Here is a 19145-nt window from a genome sequence, read left to right as displayed (position 1 = left end):
TTGCAGCGGTTGCAGCGGTTGACACAACGCCGACTTTTCCACCTTCGTGTACCATCCGTGTTGTAGTGATACAGAGGCGGTTGAGGGTCGGCAAAGATTTGCTTTAGTGGAGCGATGTAAAAACAATCGATATCGGGGATTTTGAAAAGATACGCTATCTATGTTAACGCAGCGTGTCAATCGCGATGTTGCCCCAATGATTGTTTTTACAACCTGTAAAAAAACTCTGTTCCATGTCATGATGCCAGACAGCCGTCAACTCAGTGGAGTGGGCGGATTAAAAGTTCTGGTTCCAGGTAAGCCCTTTTAACTTTATGGTTGGTTCACTAAAATTAACAAAGCCTACAGTATTCAGTTGGCAGTTACAGATAGATCTAATAGAACGAATGCAACAAATTCTACCTTCAAAGGCTTTAATATCCGCAAAAGGCAAAAACCACCATAAGCGAGCATTTTAACTTTTTTTGCACAGCTGAGGAAGTTTTATCGAATTTAGCTGTTTCCGTCCAGCCACTGCGATACTTCAAAATGCACAAAATAGCCTGAGGTACAAGTCTCAATGACACGAAAACCCTCACTGAAGAAGGGCAACATGACAATGCAGATTAGATAATGTGACTGCCTGCAGGTCACAGTGACTCTCTCACACACACACACACACACACACACACATACATACACACACAACAGGGACAGGGGGCCTATTGACAAAATGTCAGTCTCTGTTGTCTGACACATTTCAACAGGCCATTTTCTGAAGTTAATCAGAACACACACACACACGCACACACACGCACACACACACACACGCGCACGCACACACACACACACACACACACACACACACACACACACACACACACACACACACACACACACACACACACACACACACACACACACACACACACACACACACACACACACACACACACACACACACACACACACACACACACACACACACACACACACACACACACACACACACACACACACAGCTAAAAACAACACAATTTCTTAATGTATAGAATCTATACTGTTTCCAACACTGGGGTTTTCTATCATGTCAATAAAGCGCCCTTGAATGGGAATTTACATTTACTACAGGCAAGGAGAGACAGAAATAGACAGAGAGACAGCAGCAGAATGGAAGAGCTGCAGAAGAGGTCTGGTAGAAAATCCATAGCCTGCCTGTTATCAGGACGATAATTGGTTTTCCCCTCTACGCCCCTCCACCCCTCTCGCATCCTTCCTCTTCCTCCTCCTCCTCCTCATCTCTCCTATCTCTCCCCTCTTTCTCTCTGCACGCACACACACACACAAATGCACACATTCCCAGACACAGTCATGCAGGTAACACAAAGCAAAGCCGGAACTGTCTGTAAATACATCATTTTACAGATTCGCTGTCGCATTTTGCATTCTTTTTTTTTTTTTGCGCCTGAATGTCTCCCTGAACAATGAGCCGGAGGAGGCTTAGTGTCAACAAATGCCCCTCGCTGTTAAACGCGACACACAAACATGTGCACCATCACAAAAGGCATCGCACACGCACACAGTCAGACACACGCATATATGATTAGTGTGAAGCGTGTAATCAGTGAATGGCCTGATTAACGGTTTATACTACAGTGCAAAGACAAAGAGATTCATTTAGTCATCCACTTCAGAAAAAAAGAGTGAGAGACAGAAAAATGAGGGGGGAGAGGGGGTGGAGACACAGGGGAAAAGCTATAAAAATCATTTTGGGCTGTGTAGGGATGCCAGAAAGGCAGACAAGGAACAGACAGACACACAAACACGTTGCCAGATACGGACAAAGAGGCGAAGGGAGAAGAATGGAACGACAATAAAGTGATACAAGTGAGCAGAGAGGCAAAAAAAAGAAGAAAGAAAGGCACAAGGAGAAAGAAAGACACCAGAGGACATGAGGAAAGACAGACGGGCGTAGACAGAGAGCCACACACACACACGATCAGGAGCACAAAGGGTTCGTGCGTAGGTTGAAGTCTGCAGGGGGGCTCTGCTGTATTCACTAGTTCAAAGATTGTCAGGAGTGCTTACTCAGCAGAGCTCCAGTGTTTCCCTGTCATAGTAAGTCAGAAATGAAGAAGAAGGGACGAGGGGTGAAGGGAGAGAAAGTCCTCATGAGGGATCTGTATTCATGCTTATTCACCAAGAGAAATAGTTAATAAAAGAGATAAATGTAAAAAAAAATATCCTATCACTTTAAATAATCCAAATTTTCCTTGCATATACAGTTGTAGCATCGCTGCACTAGTTCACATAAATAGGCGACATTTATGACAATCCAGGAAGCAGCCTTATCCTAAATGGTTTGGTTTAAGTGAGAAAAGCTTAGCTTTCTTCTAAATCTTTGCACTTTTAACATCTGCACTGTTTTTATTATTGTCTGTGTTTTTATTCTCTTTGTCTTTCTGTGATGCATTTTAATTCATGACATGTTGTGCTGTGAAGCACTTTGAGTCTGCCTTGTGTATGAAAAGTGCTATACTAATAAAGTTGCCTTGCCTTTCCTAAGTTTGAAGTTTGAAGTTTTGATTGTAAATTGTGTAAAAAGGGTGTAGTTGCCCTCTTAAGACGTGTATTGAATTGGGGCCCCCAGGTTGCTCCACTGGTGTGAGCGTACTCCCCAGGAATTCATGAGTCCTGAGCAGCAGCCCAGCAAATAATATAATATTTAAAAAAGAAAAGAAGCGCTTTGAATTGCCTTCACATAAATATCCTATATGGCCAAAATTGCTGGGCGAAAATATTGAAGGGAAAACAGATAAAATACCCTGACAACTGACATTTTCAGTCCAACATTTGTGACAAAACTCAACCGTTTTTGAGCGTTGTGGAGAAAAGTTGCAGCAGAGTGAAGCGGCTAAAATACGTGTGAAAAAAGACAGTTTGCAGTGCATGTGTGAGAGCGGCTCATGAGGAAAATAATGTGTTTTTTGAACATTAAAGCGTGTAAACATGTTCTGGTAGAAAACCAAAATACAATATGATGGATACAAGGATGTGGAACTTTTCACAAATGTAAAGGATGAAGGGAAGATGGTGGAAAACGGGGAGAGAGCAGGGGTGAGAGAATAGGTTGTGAGGAGGTTAGATTTCCAATTTGCGGACCTGTCCCTCAGGGTTGCCAGGTGTGTGAATGTGCATCATATACAGCCCGAAGCCACGGACACACAACACCTTCAGACCTCTCTATCATTCCTCCTCCTCCTCCTCTCTAAACACGTTTTTCCTTCAAAAGTCTTTTTCCAAACTTTAATTTTTTAGCCTCTACCTTTTAGTTTGGAACAAAGAGTCAGCAGGAAAAAAAAAAAAGAGAAACACAAAGAGTTAAAAAAATAAAAGACATTACCCTCCCTGTTTTCTTCCCATCTCTCCAATTTCAGCAAAGCTCCAGAATAATGTGCCACAGGTTAAGCTTAATCATGACTAAGAAAGCTTTTTTGGATACTGATTTTCTTTCCATCAGTCGAAAGAATCTCGCACTTAACCGTCGTGCATAAAACAGTCTGCAGGGTAATTCATTACCGGCTGCGTTCTGAGCCTCGCTGCTTGTCAGGGATAAGTGAATTCTGAATTCGGGAGTAGGGGAAAGTAAAATGAGCACTCGGGCTGAATGATATATTCTCATTTTTTTGATATCTTGAAAAAAAAAAAAAAGACCCATTCATCACAGAGTTCACATTGGCCAGGGGAGAACGACAGAGGAGGTTAGGGCGAGACAGAGTTATGGAAAGTCTCCAGTAATTGAGGCTCATTATCAAGAAGATAGAGTTCGCTCGGTGATGGAGTTAGAATCACATGGGAGAAGAGGGGGGAACTGCTCCATCTGCACTAGTTTAAGTCCAAGATTTTGGGCTTTTTCAACATCCAGAAACTAATGTAACTTTTTTAATTTGCCGGTCAACCTCTCTAATAAATGTCTCAATAGTCTACCTGCACCCGCCCGTAATGGATGAAGGTGATGCCATTTTAAAGGGCTATATTTTGATCTATACTCAAGACTCTCTAACAGCCTACATGGAGGCTATATCTGAGAATGTCCACCTTTCTTACAACTCAAAAGGTCCCTTAATATTGCAATAAGCTTCCATGCCTTTTTTGATTGTAAAGTGTGGTACCAAAGTGAAAGTAGAGGGAGTATCCAGAAACTGTGCCTTAAAACGAGCCGTCAGGTCTTCTGTGCGGTCGTGATGTCACAACTTTTTTATATATAGGTAGAAAGTTCAGACGTCAGACACTAAACTTTCCCGCAGTTATTGCAGACATTTGAACTAATCAAAGAAACCCCTCTGGGGCGGCCGGTGGCACAGTGGTTAGAGCAGTCGCCCCATGTAAAGAGGCTGAAGGTCCTCGAGGCAGCAGCCGCGGGTTCGACTTCGACCTGCAGCCGTTTGCTGCATGTCTTCCAGCTCAGTCCATAGGTGACTTGGCTTGGAACCGGAGGGTCGCTGGTTCGAGTCCCTGTGTGGAGCATGAATGGAGCGTGGACTGGTGGCTGGAGAGGTGCCAGTTCATCTCCTGGGCACTGCAGAGGTGCTGTTGAGCAAGGCACCGAACCCCCAACTGCTCGGGGCGCCGGTCACTGGCAGCCCCCTCACTCTAACATCTCTCCATTAATTGCATGTATATACTGTAGGTCCTGTCTGTGCATGTGTGTGTATTTAGGGCCTGTGTGTGTGTGTAACATGAAAAATAATAATAGAGCGAAAATTGAATTTCACCATTGCGGGACAAATAAAGGAATTCTTCTTCTATCTCTCTCACCCCATTTCCTGTCTGTCCTATATAATAAAGGCTTGAAAAACTGCCAAAAAATAATCTTTGGAAAAAAAGAAAGTGCAGTTGCAGTTATTACAGTTATTTCCAGCGACAGGCACTTAAACGGAGCATTTGAGACGTTTGAGGGTGGAAAGAAAGAAGAAAAAACATGTTTTTTAAACATTAAAGCATGTAAACATGTTCTAGTAGACACTTGAAATACAAGTATGAACCTGAAAAATTTGCATAATATGGGACCTTTAATGGTGAAAAAGAACGACAGAACTGTCAACAAACCAGTGTCAAAATGGCTGCTAAAACCTTAAAAATATAAACTAATAATAACATTAATACAGTCAATTCAGCTGATCAAAATAAACAGTCAACAACTTACGCAAATTAACTTTGTGTTTAATGAAAGTTAGCAAACATTAGCATGCTAACACCTCAAACAAAAATGGTATAAACCTTTAAAGAAAAAGGTTTGATGTTCCTCGCTTTTCCCAAAGAAGGTCCAGTGCCGAATTCCCCGGTAAACAGGCTTAAGTAGACCCTAAGACTACCCCCTAACATCTAGCCCTAACAAAATGCTGTATTAAATCCGCGAAGGCAGAGGCTTATGCAACCGGGGAACATGACCCCGTCATTCCGAGCATGTTAGCATGCTGACATTAGCATTGAGCTCCAAGCACCACCGTACAACCTACAGAGTCGCTCGTGTAGCTGTAGATTATTATTATTCAAACACATTTCAGTGAGGTTGCTTCCTAGGTTTGAGCAGATAAACAGGAATTGTATGTTCAAGACGAAAGGACACTTGAACTGGCTCATAAATCATACATGAATGAGTCCTGTTAGCTACGTGGGGGCGGACACGGACATGTATGTGTGGCTGAATACATCCATACATCTTCATGATTCTGCATCTACGAGTCTGTATTAACAACTGAGTGCACCGCTCCTGCGTGCTCTGTGCGAGACGGAGACTGTGAGAGAAAAAGACAACAAGGAGGCAATCTGTGGGCATCAGCAAGGACTGCTGGGAAATGTGTATCCCGTAAGAGGCTGTCAGCTCAAGGTAATTTACTCCCCTGGTTGCTCTGCACACGCTCCCTCAATGTCAGCACCGAGGAGAAGACGAGTGGGGAATCAATCACAGAGGGAATTAAAGAGGCCATCACAGCCTGGCTGGGTATCTCGCACGCACGCACGCACGCAGACACACACACACACACACACACACTGTAAACTTCAGCTGTGTTACTCATACAGGTAAATGCCATTGTTATCCACACACCTGAGGACAAATGACAACAGACACCTGTAAGCAGCCATATGTCAGGAGAACACACGTACAGTGGTCTCAACTTGTGTTTAATATTCATAATGAGTCTCTTTGTGACGGGCTGGGGACACACACTAATCTGAGGTGATTAGCTGTGTGAGAGTGTGTGTGTGTGAGTGTGTGTGTGTGTGTGTGAGTGTGTGTGTGTGTGTGTGTGTGTGTGTGTGTGGGAGACCGATGGAGTGCTGCATAATTGTGAAAACTCAATGTGTGCACAGACTGAAGATGAAAGAGTTTCTGCAGCTATTTCATCAATGAATGTGCTAAACCACAGTGAGATACGGGTGAGATTGCTCCCTTTTTAGAGCCTCTTCCGTCTCACTCCGCCTCTCCACATCTCTGCATGTCAATTCACATGTTTATTTCATGTGTGTGTGTCGGCCGATGTGTATTCGTGATGCACAAGCACTTCTCTTTTAATGTTTCAACACGCATTCGTCACGGCACTGCCTGGTTTAGAGGAGATATGGCACCGGTTGTGGAGAAGGGAGCCCTGATAAACTGGCTTGAGTGCATTAAAGAGATAGTTTGGATGCTTTAAAGCAGGGTCGTACAGAGGTACTTATCCACAGTCTGTAGTGGATCACAGTGTATCATAGCACCCTGTCAGTTTGGAGAAGGAGACAGGTGCACCGTCATGGACGCTGCAGTGAACGGGGGCAGCTGTAAATGGTTTCATCACCTTAAAAAAAGGCTCAACTAAGAAATCAATTGGCCTGGGAACGCCTCGGGATCCCCCAGTTAGAGCTGATTACTGTGGCCCGGGAAAGGGAAGTTTGGGGTCCCCTGCTAAAGCTGCTGCCCCTGCGACCCGACCCCGGATAAGCGGTTGAAGATGAGATGAGATGAGATGTACACTAGAATTGAAATACCTTCACCTTTTTACCTTGACATCAGATAGTCATGGGTATCTGCGAGTTCCAGCAAGTCAAATTCAAGACTTTTTAATGCCACCTTGAATAGAATTTAAGACTGAAAACACTATAATATAAACGATGGTTCGGGGATCCCGCTGTATCCTGATAAGTCTGACGTAACACTCTTTCAAAATATGATTTCCGGGTCCAAACGCTCCGTTGAAACAAAACAAACAACGGCCAGCCAAGAATTATATATATAAATATATAACATTTTAATACTGTATCTGCTCCCACTTTACCTGCCCAGGGACTACAGGCGGAAATTAGCAATTGTTGCTATAACCTGGCTCAAAGCATCTCTTCTTGTTTTACAAGATGAATGTTTTTGTGCATTGTCCCTGTTTTAAATAAATGAATTCATTCATTCATTAATTAAATAGTTAAAAGACCTTTGAGTAATGTATTTAAGAGCAGAATATATCATTTTAATGAATTTAAGACATTTGAAGGGCTTGAATTTAGATACATGAATTTAAGACTGTTTAAGGATGCACGGACACCCTGTACTTCCTTTCCACAGAAGTTATTGATATATTGTGAAATATATATTTAGAAATAAACCTCATTCTGATTCTGAACTATTGCAGCAATTGAGCTAGTTATAATAGTTGTACCAGTAACCTAAATTGCATGGCCTAAATGACAGGAGTTGGAGCTTTTGGCATGAAATATGAGTTAGAACATATTCTTGTCGATTTCGTTTAAAAAATATATTAGTATTGGACTTCAAAAGCTCATATGAGTCCAGCACTAAAAGAACACACAGTCACACTTACATTCATAACTTCCCTTTCAATGCCTTCCAGCGTAGCCCTCGCCCTAACCACATAATGACATTAGCATTTCTAGGCCTCTCCACATCTTATCTACTTCAAAAGCAGCGCTTCATTAACTACTGCCATCTATCAGAGAACAGGGAGCCGCCAGGAATGTGTGTGTCAAAGTATCTGTCTGTGTGTGTGTGTGTGTGTGTGTGTGTGTGTGTGTGTGTGTGTGTGTGTGTGTGTGTGTGTGTGTGTGTGTGTGTGTGTGTGTGTGTGTGTGTGTGTGTGTGTGTGTTTGTGTTTGTGTGTCTCCAAAACACTGTGTTATGCGGGGTCATAGACTTGTAGATTAGTGTGACAGACTGAACATCACACACCCACCCCTCCCTCCGTCCTCTGGCTGCATGTTGCCTCTGTGTCTCCTCCGTTCAGGATCAACGTGTTTGTCCTCTTCAGGACCAAACACGACACGACCAGAGCAGGAGGAGGCGTGAAAACCTACTTGTGTTGAGGCAAACAAAGGGGAGAGTCATGAGAGAATGAAATTAACACTCTCCTGGTGATGGAGTTAGCTAATGAGCAGCATGAATTACGTGTATCATGACGCATTTATGCAACAAACCACGACAGCAGTGATCGACAACAGCTTACAACTTTCTAAATTGTTCCTGAACCACGGTACAAATCATTTTCAAATGTCTTATCAATCAAAAATGTAGAATGAGAATCTTTTGAGTGAAATAGAAACTGTATTTCCCATGTGGCACATCATTACTCTAAGTGATTTCTAACTGTTAATGAGTGTCATTACAGCAGCTTATTTACTGATATGACGCATCAATCATATTTAGATTAACTGTTCAGTGTTTTTTCAAATGTTTCCATCATTTTTTTCTCCAATGTATTTCAGCTAATCACATCCACTTCCTGTGAAGTATGTTATATCCTGTGTAGAGTGGTAAGTGTATGATGACAAATAGGAAAATGGACCATGGGTATAGTGCTGACTCTACAGTGTATGAGTGAGATTGTCTGTGTGAATAAACAATAAAGCTACTTAAATCCATTGTTTCCACCACTTAAATAGCAAAGTAAGGATATGTATATCCTCATTTATAGGTTATTTAAAGTTCTCTATGGGAGAAGTTACCCTGCCGGACAAAAATGATGTGCCCGAAGACGAAATCTAGCACATCTTGTAGCCACATTCATGTCAAACTCAAAATGAATAACCTACCAAAACTCCAAAAGGTAAAGTCTGGCCAAGAATTCTGCAAACCAAATCTCATAAATCCATTCCAGACTGCTGAATCTGGCAACCATACTGTAGAAAGGGCAAATTCGCCTCAACTTGTTCTGTTCTGGGCAACTGAACCATTTCATCTTCTCACACACAGTCAGACAAACTCACTGGAGCATTTGTAACGTCTCTGGTTGTAGTTTGAGTCTCAATAACTGGAAATCTACAGTATCTAGTGTATCATTGCACATTAGTACACTCTAAAGGTGTGTTTAGACAGAGGGGCCAACTGTACAGATGTTAGCTAATGCTAGCAAGTTATTGTGTGTGTGATGTCTGCTTTTTTTTCCTCCCCTCATGTTGCCGTACGTTCATAATTGGAGTCAACGTCGAAACAACCATTTGCATCCACTTGCATCTTTGTATGGACTATGAAACTGTGATTGTAATTAATTGTATTTCATCAGTTAGTGCTGTGAAGATGTTTGAGCACAGCTGCTACTTTATCACTTAAGCCGCGCATGCACTGCAATCCTGAAATTATCTCGAGACATCACCCAACGGAGCTGTATGTGAGGAAACAAATGTCTGAATCATCAAAAAACATCAAAAAAGACTGTCAACCCTGTCAGCTCCCTCGTACAAAGTCTGTCATCTCCAATTGAGCCCACGTGTGAAAACAGCTGCTCAGTATTCACAGCGAGCAATGTGCGCGTTGACTTTTTTTCTCATGGGGCTCGCGAAACGTAAAGAAAACAAACGTGTGAGGGTGAAGAAGAAGGGGGATTTACACAAAGACAAAAATGTGTAACTGGAAAGGCGACGGGATTCGGGAACTTCTGTCGGTAAGGGTGGGCGAAGAAATCAGACAAATTCAATACATGGGAGAGACTCGGTTGTTTAAGAGCGAATTATCAACCAGCAACGTGTTTGTAAGTGAGAATGCATCTGAGACGGACTATCTCCTTTTGTCGCATGCGGGAAAGGGACAATCAGCGCGTTTACATGCACATCATTAACCCGAAAAACGGTCTTTCCCCAAATTATTCCTGGAATAATCAGATTATTGAAGTTCCCCTTGTAGACATGAGTGTGGGTTGAATGGGAAAATGATGGAGTAACTCCGGCACAGTAGGTGGCGCTCTGCCAACAAACAGATGGTCGAAAAATACAGCTTTTTTTCCCGGTTCACCTTTATCAAAATCACAAACGGTGGAAAAACGGCCGACTTTTGGACAGAATTACGACAGAAACAGGTCTTCCTGGTAGTGATGTTAGTTGCCATGGCGAAGTTCTCCCTCGGTTTCAAGTTAACGCTGTACTGTTGTTGGTTTTTTGCGTTGTTTTCGGCGGCGTAGCTTCCTGGTTTATTCTATTTACGGGTCAAAAGCTAGCGCCGTGGAGTGGGGAGGGGGAGTTATATCCCACGGAGCATGTGCAAACGCAAAACCCAGTTAAGCTGCACATGCACCAATAATCTGGGTACTGAAGGAGTTTTCTAGGTCTGTTAACCTGGGTATGACAGCTCAAATTATACCCGGGGTACGGTGTTTGCATGGTGTTTGAGAAACCGTAGTATAACCATAACCTGCTTATAATCAGGTTTTTAAACTGCTGGCACCTCATTCTCCTGACAGGGTCCAGAGTTCATATGTGAAAACGGCGTCCGACACCAAGTTAATACAGCTACGCTCCTCTAATGTGACTATTCAACGTCTTGTTCATGACAAACTGCACAGACAGATGAAAATGCCTTCAGCCGTTTGCACATCTGATCTTTTTTAAGGCTTTCAAAGGCGTTTACGTCTCATAATCACCACCTGGAGGTCGTAGCTTAGTCACATTTTTATTCAGCACAACATCACTCCCTTTCCTGGGACATCACCAACGTTATATCCCTCTCCTGACAGAGGACGTGACCTGGCCAATACCAATAAATCTCAGGTTGTGGTTGTCGGGGGGGAAGCGGTTCTCAGAAGAGCTGTGGATTCCCCGAATTCCCAATTTGCCACCGTTAACTGACACACGGCGAGAGGCATGATGGGTAAAAGATGCTCCCACGCGGTGATAACAGATGTAGTGTGGCGTGAGACGTGAGTGAGAGAAGGAGAAAAGGGAGCAGTTTTTGATACGCTAGAGGAAGGTAAGGAGCAGAGGGAGGAGAAAACGATAAAGAGCGACAGTGGGGAGGCTGGGTCATCTGTCTCTGGAGAGAAGAGGAGGGAGGAGAGAGACCGTGAAGGGAAGTGAGCGATGGAGAGAGAGCCAGAGAGAGATACTGAAAGAAAATCCAGGGCACCAGATGGAGAGAGAGAGTGAAAGAAGAAGAGATTTGAGACTCAGACAAATAACAAAGATTTAAATTGAGGGAGGAACAAAGAGAGACAGAGGCTTAGAGTGCAAGAGTGTGTGTGTGTGTGTGTGTTTTGGCAAGTGTGGAGTTCTCAGTTTCTTGGCAGAATGCTGCAGCAGAGTTTGGCCCAGACCCTAATGGAGATGTAAGAAGCCTCTGAGTTTGTTCTTAAACACACACACACACACACACACACACAGAGACACACACACACACACACACACAGAGAGAGACATGCACATACATACACACTTTCACACCTTCCTCCCCTCTCTATCACCGTGGCTCCAGACAAACTCAATGCACTGACGCCACCGCTGAACCCAGAGAAAAGGAAAAAGATTCACTGAATGGCTCCTGCTGCACATAATGATGCATGTAGAGTATAATAAAAATTACAAGAAGTTAAAAAGAACTTATATCAAGTCAAAAAAATAGATATTCTGGCACAAACACTCTAGATTAAAGAGGCTCATCTGGGTTTCCTCCACATTTTCTATTCTTTCATTTGTGTGTGTGTGTGTGTGTGTGTGTATGTAGTGCTGTTAATCCATCCTTAATGTGACTTGCATGCTCCACAGTTAACCTTTGACCCAGTTTTAAGGTGTCCTGCACCACATGTAGCGCTTGGATTCCCCCCATCAGCTCTCACTTTCACTGCTCCCTAAACTAACACACACACACGCACACACAGAAAACCGCGGTTATGCAAAGACAGTGTTTATGTCACTCAGTCAGACTCACACACAGACGCACACACACACAAAAACACACCCTGCCAGAATTGGTTTTGGTCAGATTTGCTGTTTCTCAAGTTAAAGTGTCGCGGCCGTGAAACAACTTGAGAACAATAATTTTGAAGGTTTCTTTTTCCTCTGTTCACCCTTATTGGATGACACGGTAACCAGCCACTCGAATTATACACACACACACACACACACACACAAAGAGAGAGAGAGAGAGAGAGAGAGAGAGAGAGAGAGAGAGAGAGAGAGAGAGAGAGAGAGAGAGAGAGAGAGAGAGAGAGAGAGAGAGAGAGAGAGAGAGAGAGAGAGAGAGAGAGAGAGAGAGAGAGAGAGAGAGAGAGAGAGAGAGAGAGAGAGAGAGAGTTGTGCTGTGAGCTACAAAGATAAACTCCAACATAAGGAGGGAAGACATCAAAAAATAAATGTCAGGGAGACCGCCCGTGAAGATGCCAATTAAAACAGAGAGTCCATACAGTGTGTGTGTGTGTGTGTGTGTGTGTGTGTGTGTGTGTGTGTGTGTGTGTGTGTGTGCGTGTGTGTGTGTGTGTGTGTCCTCTGGGAGACACTTAACTCCACTTAGAGGTTGTTTGTTTGCAAAGGAGGAAGGAGGTAAGCACACCTAGCCACACACACACACACAAACACACACACACGCACACGCACCCACACACACACAAACAAACAAGATGGGCTTTCCCCTGAACATTATTGAGTGAGTGTGAGAGAGTGAGGAGAGACCAGCCTCCACCTGCTGTAGCATGAGTTGTTCTCTTTTGTATCAGCTTTAAATTACTCTGTCACTCCGTCACAGTCAGCATGCTGTCACACACACGCATGCATCCATTCTCATTTCCTCTACATGACACTACACATGATGACAGGCTGTCAACATAAATTCACCTTCACTGTTAGTATTGGTCTGTATGGAAAGCAGCTTAAAGGCCTACCTCCGTGTAGCGTATTCCTTTATGCTGTTTATCAATGAGAGAAATCACGGGCACGTTCACAGGAATCTGGTGCACGCGCAGTGACGAGAACTCCATTGGAGAGCGCGGAGGAGCTTGGTGGTAGTGTGGGAGGGGCGTGAGAGTACTAAACATTTAAAATTTGACTGGGTCAACACGATCTGCCAGACTTGACGACTACACCTTTAAAGGTCCCATTTTATACTATATACTCTTTTTAGGTCCTCTTGCAGCTGCAGAAGACTCTAACTGCACTGTAGCAGCACTTTATACCTATATACTGTACATCTATATATATCTTTATATAGCTATATATATATACACAGTATATAGTATAGTTGTGACATCATAATGTACAGAAGTCCTGATGGCTCATTTAAGGCACTGTTTCTGAATACAGTGTGCATTTCTCTTGGATTGTTTTGATACTTACAGTATGTATATAGCTCCACCTGCTCTATATACACAGGTATATATATATACATACTATAAAGACAAAATATCAACTACAATATGGGACCTTTAAGTTATCTGAATTTCTGTTTATAAAAAGGTAATAATATGCGTAAAAGGGTATTTTATTGTTTCTAGGTTGCACCCTAAGAAAGAAGACAACAGAATTTCCAACGGAATAAAAGTTTTAAAAAGAAATATACGAAATATACAAATAAGTTAAGAAGGCTGAGATCAAATTAGTTTTTTTTTTTTTTAAATTACACTCCACTATTGGTGTCAGCGACCAGGACAGGCCGGAATAAGCAGATCAGGTGTCTGGCAGATGGGAACGATCCATATCAGATACAGTTCCTTCCTCAATGTCATTACAGAAGTCAGGGTTTTTGCCATTATTGAGATTCATTGAGGTGGTGAACAGAAGTATACAGATTTTAAATCTAGGCACTAGTATTGAATATAACAGCAATAACATGGGATATGGTGTTGGAATAGGTGAGAAAACGGTGCAAATTGTGCATAAATAGCTGCATCATGAGTAAAATAACAATAAAAATGCACAAAATCCATCTTAAACGTGAAGCAGCAATAAAATACCATTATGTAACAGAGTTACTGGCACTTAAAGTAGTAATTATGTAATCTCATCAAGTTTTATGGAGTATATTTACAGAACAGTCGCTGATGGACAAATGTACTAACTCCCAATTGATTTTGCTGATAAATATATTTTTCCTTACAGCTTATGCGACCTCTGAATGAAATATTCAATTACTCAAAACGCAGCAATGCATTCTGGTCTATTAAGGCTACAGTTTGTGAAGAAATTAGCATATCTTATGGTGGCGGCTGTTGCAAACCCTCTAGGAAAAGCCTTCCCCTTCTTTTAAACACAGTTATAGCTCATGTGATGGTGCATCTTGTGCATCTTCTACATTTGCTCAGTAGAAACACACGCCACAAAGAAGCACGACATACATAGACATCCGACTTATCGCTGGATGGTGTGGGTGACTATTTCAAAGCATTTCAGGGAAGTATTTGGTGTTTTTTTAACAGCAATCCTGCAAACACACAGTCACCATATGGGAAGTACAGGTCATCAAGTGAATATGACCCATTAAACAGCAATGAGATCATCTAATATTGATTTCCTACTGAGCACCACACCACAAAACTGCTCGGCTACAGCCGGAGGATCATCTTCTTTACATCCTGTGCTTAAGCGTGTGTGTGCGTATACAGTATGTGTTCGTGTTCTCGCCCACTGGGCAGTTTAGTGTGATTCTTTCAGCGAAAAAACGGACCTCATGACTTAGGAATGCTACGAATGGCTCAGAGGCCTTAAGATGGGAAACTATGCATTGATTCCCGGAGACCATTCCCATAACGTTAGCCTGCACACACACTCCTCCGCTGCGACCTCTCTGTTGACTCACTCATCTGCTAAAGTACAGACAGCTCTCTATTAGGAGAGAACCGGTCACACAAACAGATGTACCGATGTGTGTGTGTGTTTGGCCCACCCAGTGTTTTACAGACATCTCCTCATGGGCCGGTGTCTTGACACAATAAAAGCCAAGTGTGTGTAACACAGTAGACATAAATCACTGGCAATAACACAAAACAGATAAACCCATGATGCATCTATCTGACCTCAACGTCAGTCTGAAGTTAAACTACAGTATACGGATCTAAAAGCTGCATTTCTTCCAACATTTTCCGTGGTCATGTCATTCTTTAATCTCCTCAATGAGCTTTAAACTAATTCAGTGTCCTGTAAATAATCACTGTCCTTCAATAAATTTAATTAAATCCTAATTTACAAAGCAAACACGCCATGCCACAATGTTGACAGTGTGGGGATGTGGGAGAAGAGATACATCCAGTAATAAGTTGGGCTTATATTTTTAGTTCCTTCTATCAACACAATTTCACGGCGCTAAAGCACAAACAAACATCATCGGACAAATGTTTCATCTGTGTCCAGACTACACACTAATTCTAATCAAGTTTTGAGTGTGTAGCATGTCATTTTTGTCTAGACTGAACCCTCTCCATGACAACTGAGCAAACTCCCCTGAGGAAGGCCATGAGATGTGGCTGAAAGCTCCAGAACATTTGCAGTAAGTGGACCTTGTGTGCACCTGCTGTCTCCATGGTTACTTATGCACCTTCAAGCTCAAACAGCTAACTATAGAGCGGAGACCTCCTCCAAGACACCTCACAGTGTTAATAAAGGGGTACTTTGTGTATCTGTTCCAAAAAATTAGCCCATGATGCGACACCCTTCCACCAATTCTCATGAAAACCAGGCCAATAGTTTTATCTGTGATCCAGCCAACAAACAAACAAACAAACAAAAAGAAAACTGAGCTGAAAACATAACCTCCTTGGTGAAGGTAATGACAGTAAACTATGATAGAAATGCCCTTAGAGTCTGCAGCAATGCTTTGAGTTAATGCTAACATCAGCATGCTAACATGCTCACAAGCAGGTGGCAGGGAATGTTTACAATGTACATTATCTTAGTTAAGTTTGTTAGCATGCTAACGTTTGAGTATTAGCACAAAATACAAAGTACAGCTGAGGCTGGTGGTCATTAGCCATCATTAGCTTTGCATGTTTTTGGTGCTGGACGAATGAAACAGTGATACTTCCATGTGTTGTGTTAATATAAAGCAAGTTGAGGTGCTGTATAAATACTGGGAACTTATCAAAAAAAAGAAAGAGTATAAAGTGGGACCTTTAACATTTTAACTGACGCTGGCACTAGAGAGAGAGAGAGAGTCAGGGAAGTGATTGAGATTCATCCCAAGGGAACACATGAACGTCTGTACCTAATTTTATGGCGATCCATGCAACACTCACCACTTATATTTCACTCAGAACTGTAGTTTTGTTTTAGGTGAAAGGCCTACTTCTCTTTTTTTAATAAACATTATGTGAGGAACCAACATAAAAAACAGCAGCGTGCAAATAGTTTCACCTAAACGATTTATTATCTCGGAGAGGAAATGATGTGCAGGAGAAGAAGAACAGAAACACACGGACAGAACTACACGACAGTAAACACAACGTTACCCGCAGGTGCCATGAGCGGTGGTGACCCGCAGTCACCCTGACCCACATGCTCCTCAGCACTTGTTGCAGGCGCTGGTGAACTTGGATAACAAAGGCTGCAGGGATGGTCATCAGCTGTTGCTTTAATGTAGAAAAAAAAAACATCCATTTGTCTTTGCTGCTGTACTTTTATTCTGGCTCTGGGCTCTTGCACGTTTGCGGAACTGCTCAAAACAGTCACTTTGTGTGTTTGGAGGGGGAAGCTGCTGATCAGAAACTACATGTTTGGTCGACTTCCACTGAATTCATGTTGAAATGATGCCGTCTTTACTTGAGTACAGTTGTTTCTAAGTCCCCAGGACATGCACTGGACATGCATTGTAACCTACACTCCATACTGCAGACCCCTGACTTAGTGTACGAGTGGTTGGCATCCTCACTCGCCAGCGTGTGACCTCCGCCCGGTCGTGAAGCCCTACTCAGGGGCCCGAGGCGTTACTCCTCCCAGACGCCCCCGCCTTTGATCTCCACATCACCTGGCTCAGCCTCGGCCTCAGCAGAGAGACAGAGGGAGAGGCTGCAGGGGCGGGAGGGAAAAGACAATAATAACCTCTGCAGTTGTTCTCGCGGCCAGATTGAAGCCTTTTGTGGTTTGAGATCGGAAAGAAAAGCAAGCAGGCAAATTCCTGGAAAAGATCTCTAAGGTTGATCCTGAGAAGCACCATGCAGTCTTATCATCAGATGCTAAAACATAATGGGAACATTAACTTTTCATAGGAACGCTGATTCACGGGTCAGGGGGTTCAAGGTAAACGGTAAAGTAATGAAACATTTTGCCACCTGTAACATAAAAACCCAACATTCCCTCACTTTGCTCACATCCCTGTTCTTGGAGGCGATGCTTTTTTTAAAGTCCGGAAAGCAGCCACCTTTTCAGGGATTCCCTGTGTGTTTACTGTGTGTCTTCAGGCACAAAGAAGCACATGAATGCAGAGCTGGTTTGCAGCCAACGTGGACGTCCTGCATGCCAGGCCTTCATAGCATCATGTGAACAGACACAGAGCTAGACAAGCACGTCAGCTTCCTCCCTGTAGGACTAATCTACTGATAGTGTTACCTACACGAATACCTTAAAAGCAGCACGGCGACTATGAATACATAAAGAAAAAGAAAAGGTGTTTTTTTGTGACCCCTAGAGTTATAACAAAAGCATCCATCATCCAAGCATCACTCTCTTTCATTCTTGTGTTCAAGAGATCGACATTTTGACAGCTGTCAAGAGTCCAGAAACTGAAGGTACTGTCTGTTCTTTTTGGGATCAGCCAGCAGCGGCTTCCCCCAACAGAGAGCAGAGTCGACAAAAGGGGGGATGACTAACCTTTAATGCATTGTCAGACATACAGTATGTACCTTATGTGTATTTAGCCTGTAGCCTGCAGCACATATTTCTGCCTGTAAAGTGCACTCTGCTTCACAAAACTCTACACACTCACCAGACTACCTGGGCTATCCTTTACCTCTTCTGTGCCATGCAGCATGTTGTGTTTCTCTATCTCAGGGACACCTAAACGTGCAGCACTGGACATGCATTGTAACCTACACTCCATACTGCAGCTGTGAGGAGTGGTTCCCCAGCTCATTTCCAGTGCATTGACCCATGATGAAGCTAAATTATGCCTAATTTTGCACCAAGGAATCCCCTGCATTACCCCCCGGGGGCACACTTTAGCGGTCATGAGAATGAGACTCTTCTTACCTCAGTAGGTTGGGCAGAGGGATGGAGCCGGAGCCTGACCCCAATATCCCTTTCTTCCCACTCAACAATTTCTCCACCAGGGCGACGTTCCCGGTCCGGGAGGCTTCCAGCAGCTCCTGCTCCTTCCCCATCCCGGACACAAGTTTGCAACGACGGGGTGATGAAAATCCAACAGATCTCCCATATATCCCAACCAGCGTCCGAGCCCTCTTCCCTTCACTGTCTGGAGTGCATCTGCAAGGATTCCTGTCTGTGCACGCTTCTGCTGCTGCTGCCGCACGGTGAAAGAGGTGTTATTGATGCTGCAGAGGAGGTTTCGACGTGCTCCCCTGGTGCCTTATAACCTTATGATAACCTCCGTAATCCCCTCCGCGCAGACGTGCACGACTCCCCGGTGTAACCTCAGTGCAAACAACCGGGGGTTCCGAAGCGAATCCCTTAAGTGTGAAGTAAAGAGTAACCCCGGGTTTAACAAAAAAAGAAAAAGAAAGAAAAAGAAAAGAAAACTCCTGCTCTGCTCCCGGAGCTCCTGCTGATGACAGGCCGGGGAGTGAAACACTGTACGCCCGCACGAGAAGCTCTCCAGCCCCGCTGTACTCGCCACCTCTCTCCCCCCCTGAACCCACCGCACTGGCCGGTGCCTCCGTAGATCTGAGTCGCCTGAGACTCAGGTGTCAAGTTAACCGGGATACAAGTGTGCACTTCCTGTTGCAGCTTTCAAAATAAAACATTCACGCGTGGATGTGATT

General features: G+C 43.5%; 1 protein-coding gene across 4 annotated transcripts in view; it reads right to left on the bottom strand.

Moving 5' to 3' along the window:
* The window catches only part of anks1b (ankyrin repeat and sterile alpha motif domain containing 1B), a 228943-nt gene extending 210039 nt beyond the window's left edge, over positions 1-18904 (bottom strand). For all 4 annotated transcript variants that reach the window (XM_083935409.1, XM_083935411.1, XM_083935410.1 and 1 more), the window contains exon 1: positions 18397-18904. In XM_083935409.1, coding sequence (XP_083791535.1) covers positions 18397-18527 — 131 coding nt within the window. In that variant the 5' untranslated portion in view covers positions 18528-18904. The remainder of the gene's footprint in view (positions 1-18396) is intronic.
* Positions 18905-19145: the final 241 nt, after the last annotated feature.

This window comes from Echiichthys vipera (genome assembly GCF_963691815.1).
Source record: "Echiichthys vipera genome assembly, chromosome: 20".
Lineage (NCBI taxonomy): Eukaryota > Metazoa > Chordata > Actinopteri > Perciformes > Trachinidae > Echiichthys > Echiichthys vipera.
Note: the sequence above shows the minus strand (reverse complement) of the source record. Positions and strands in the feature narration are given on the sequence as shown.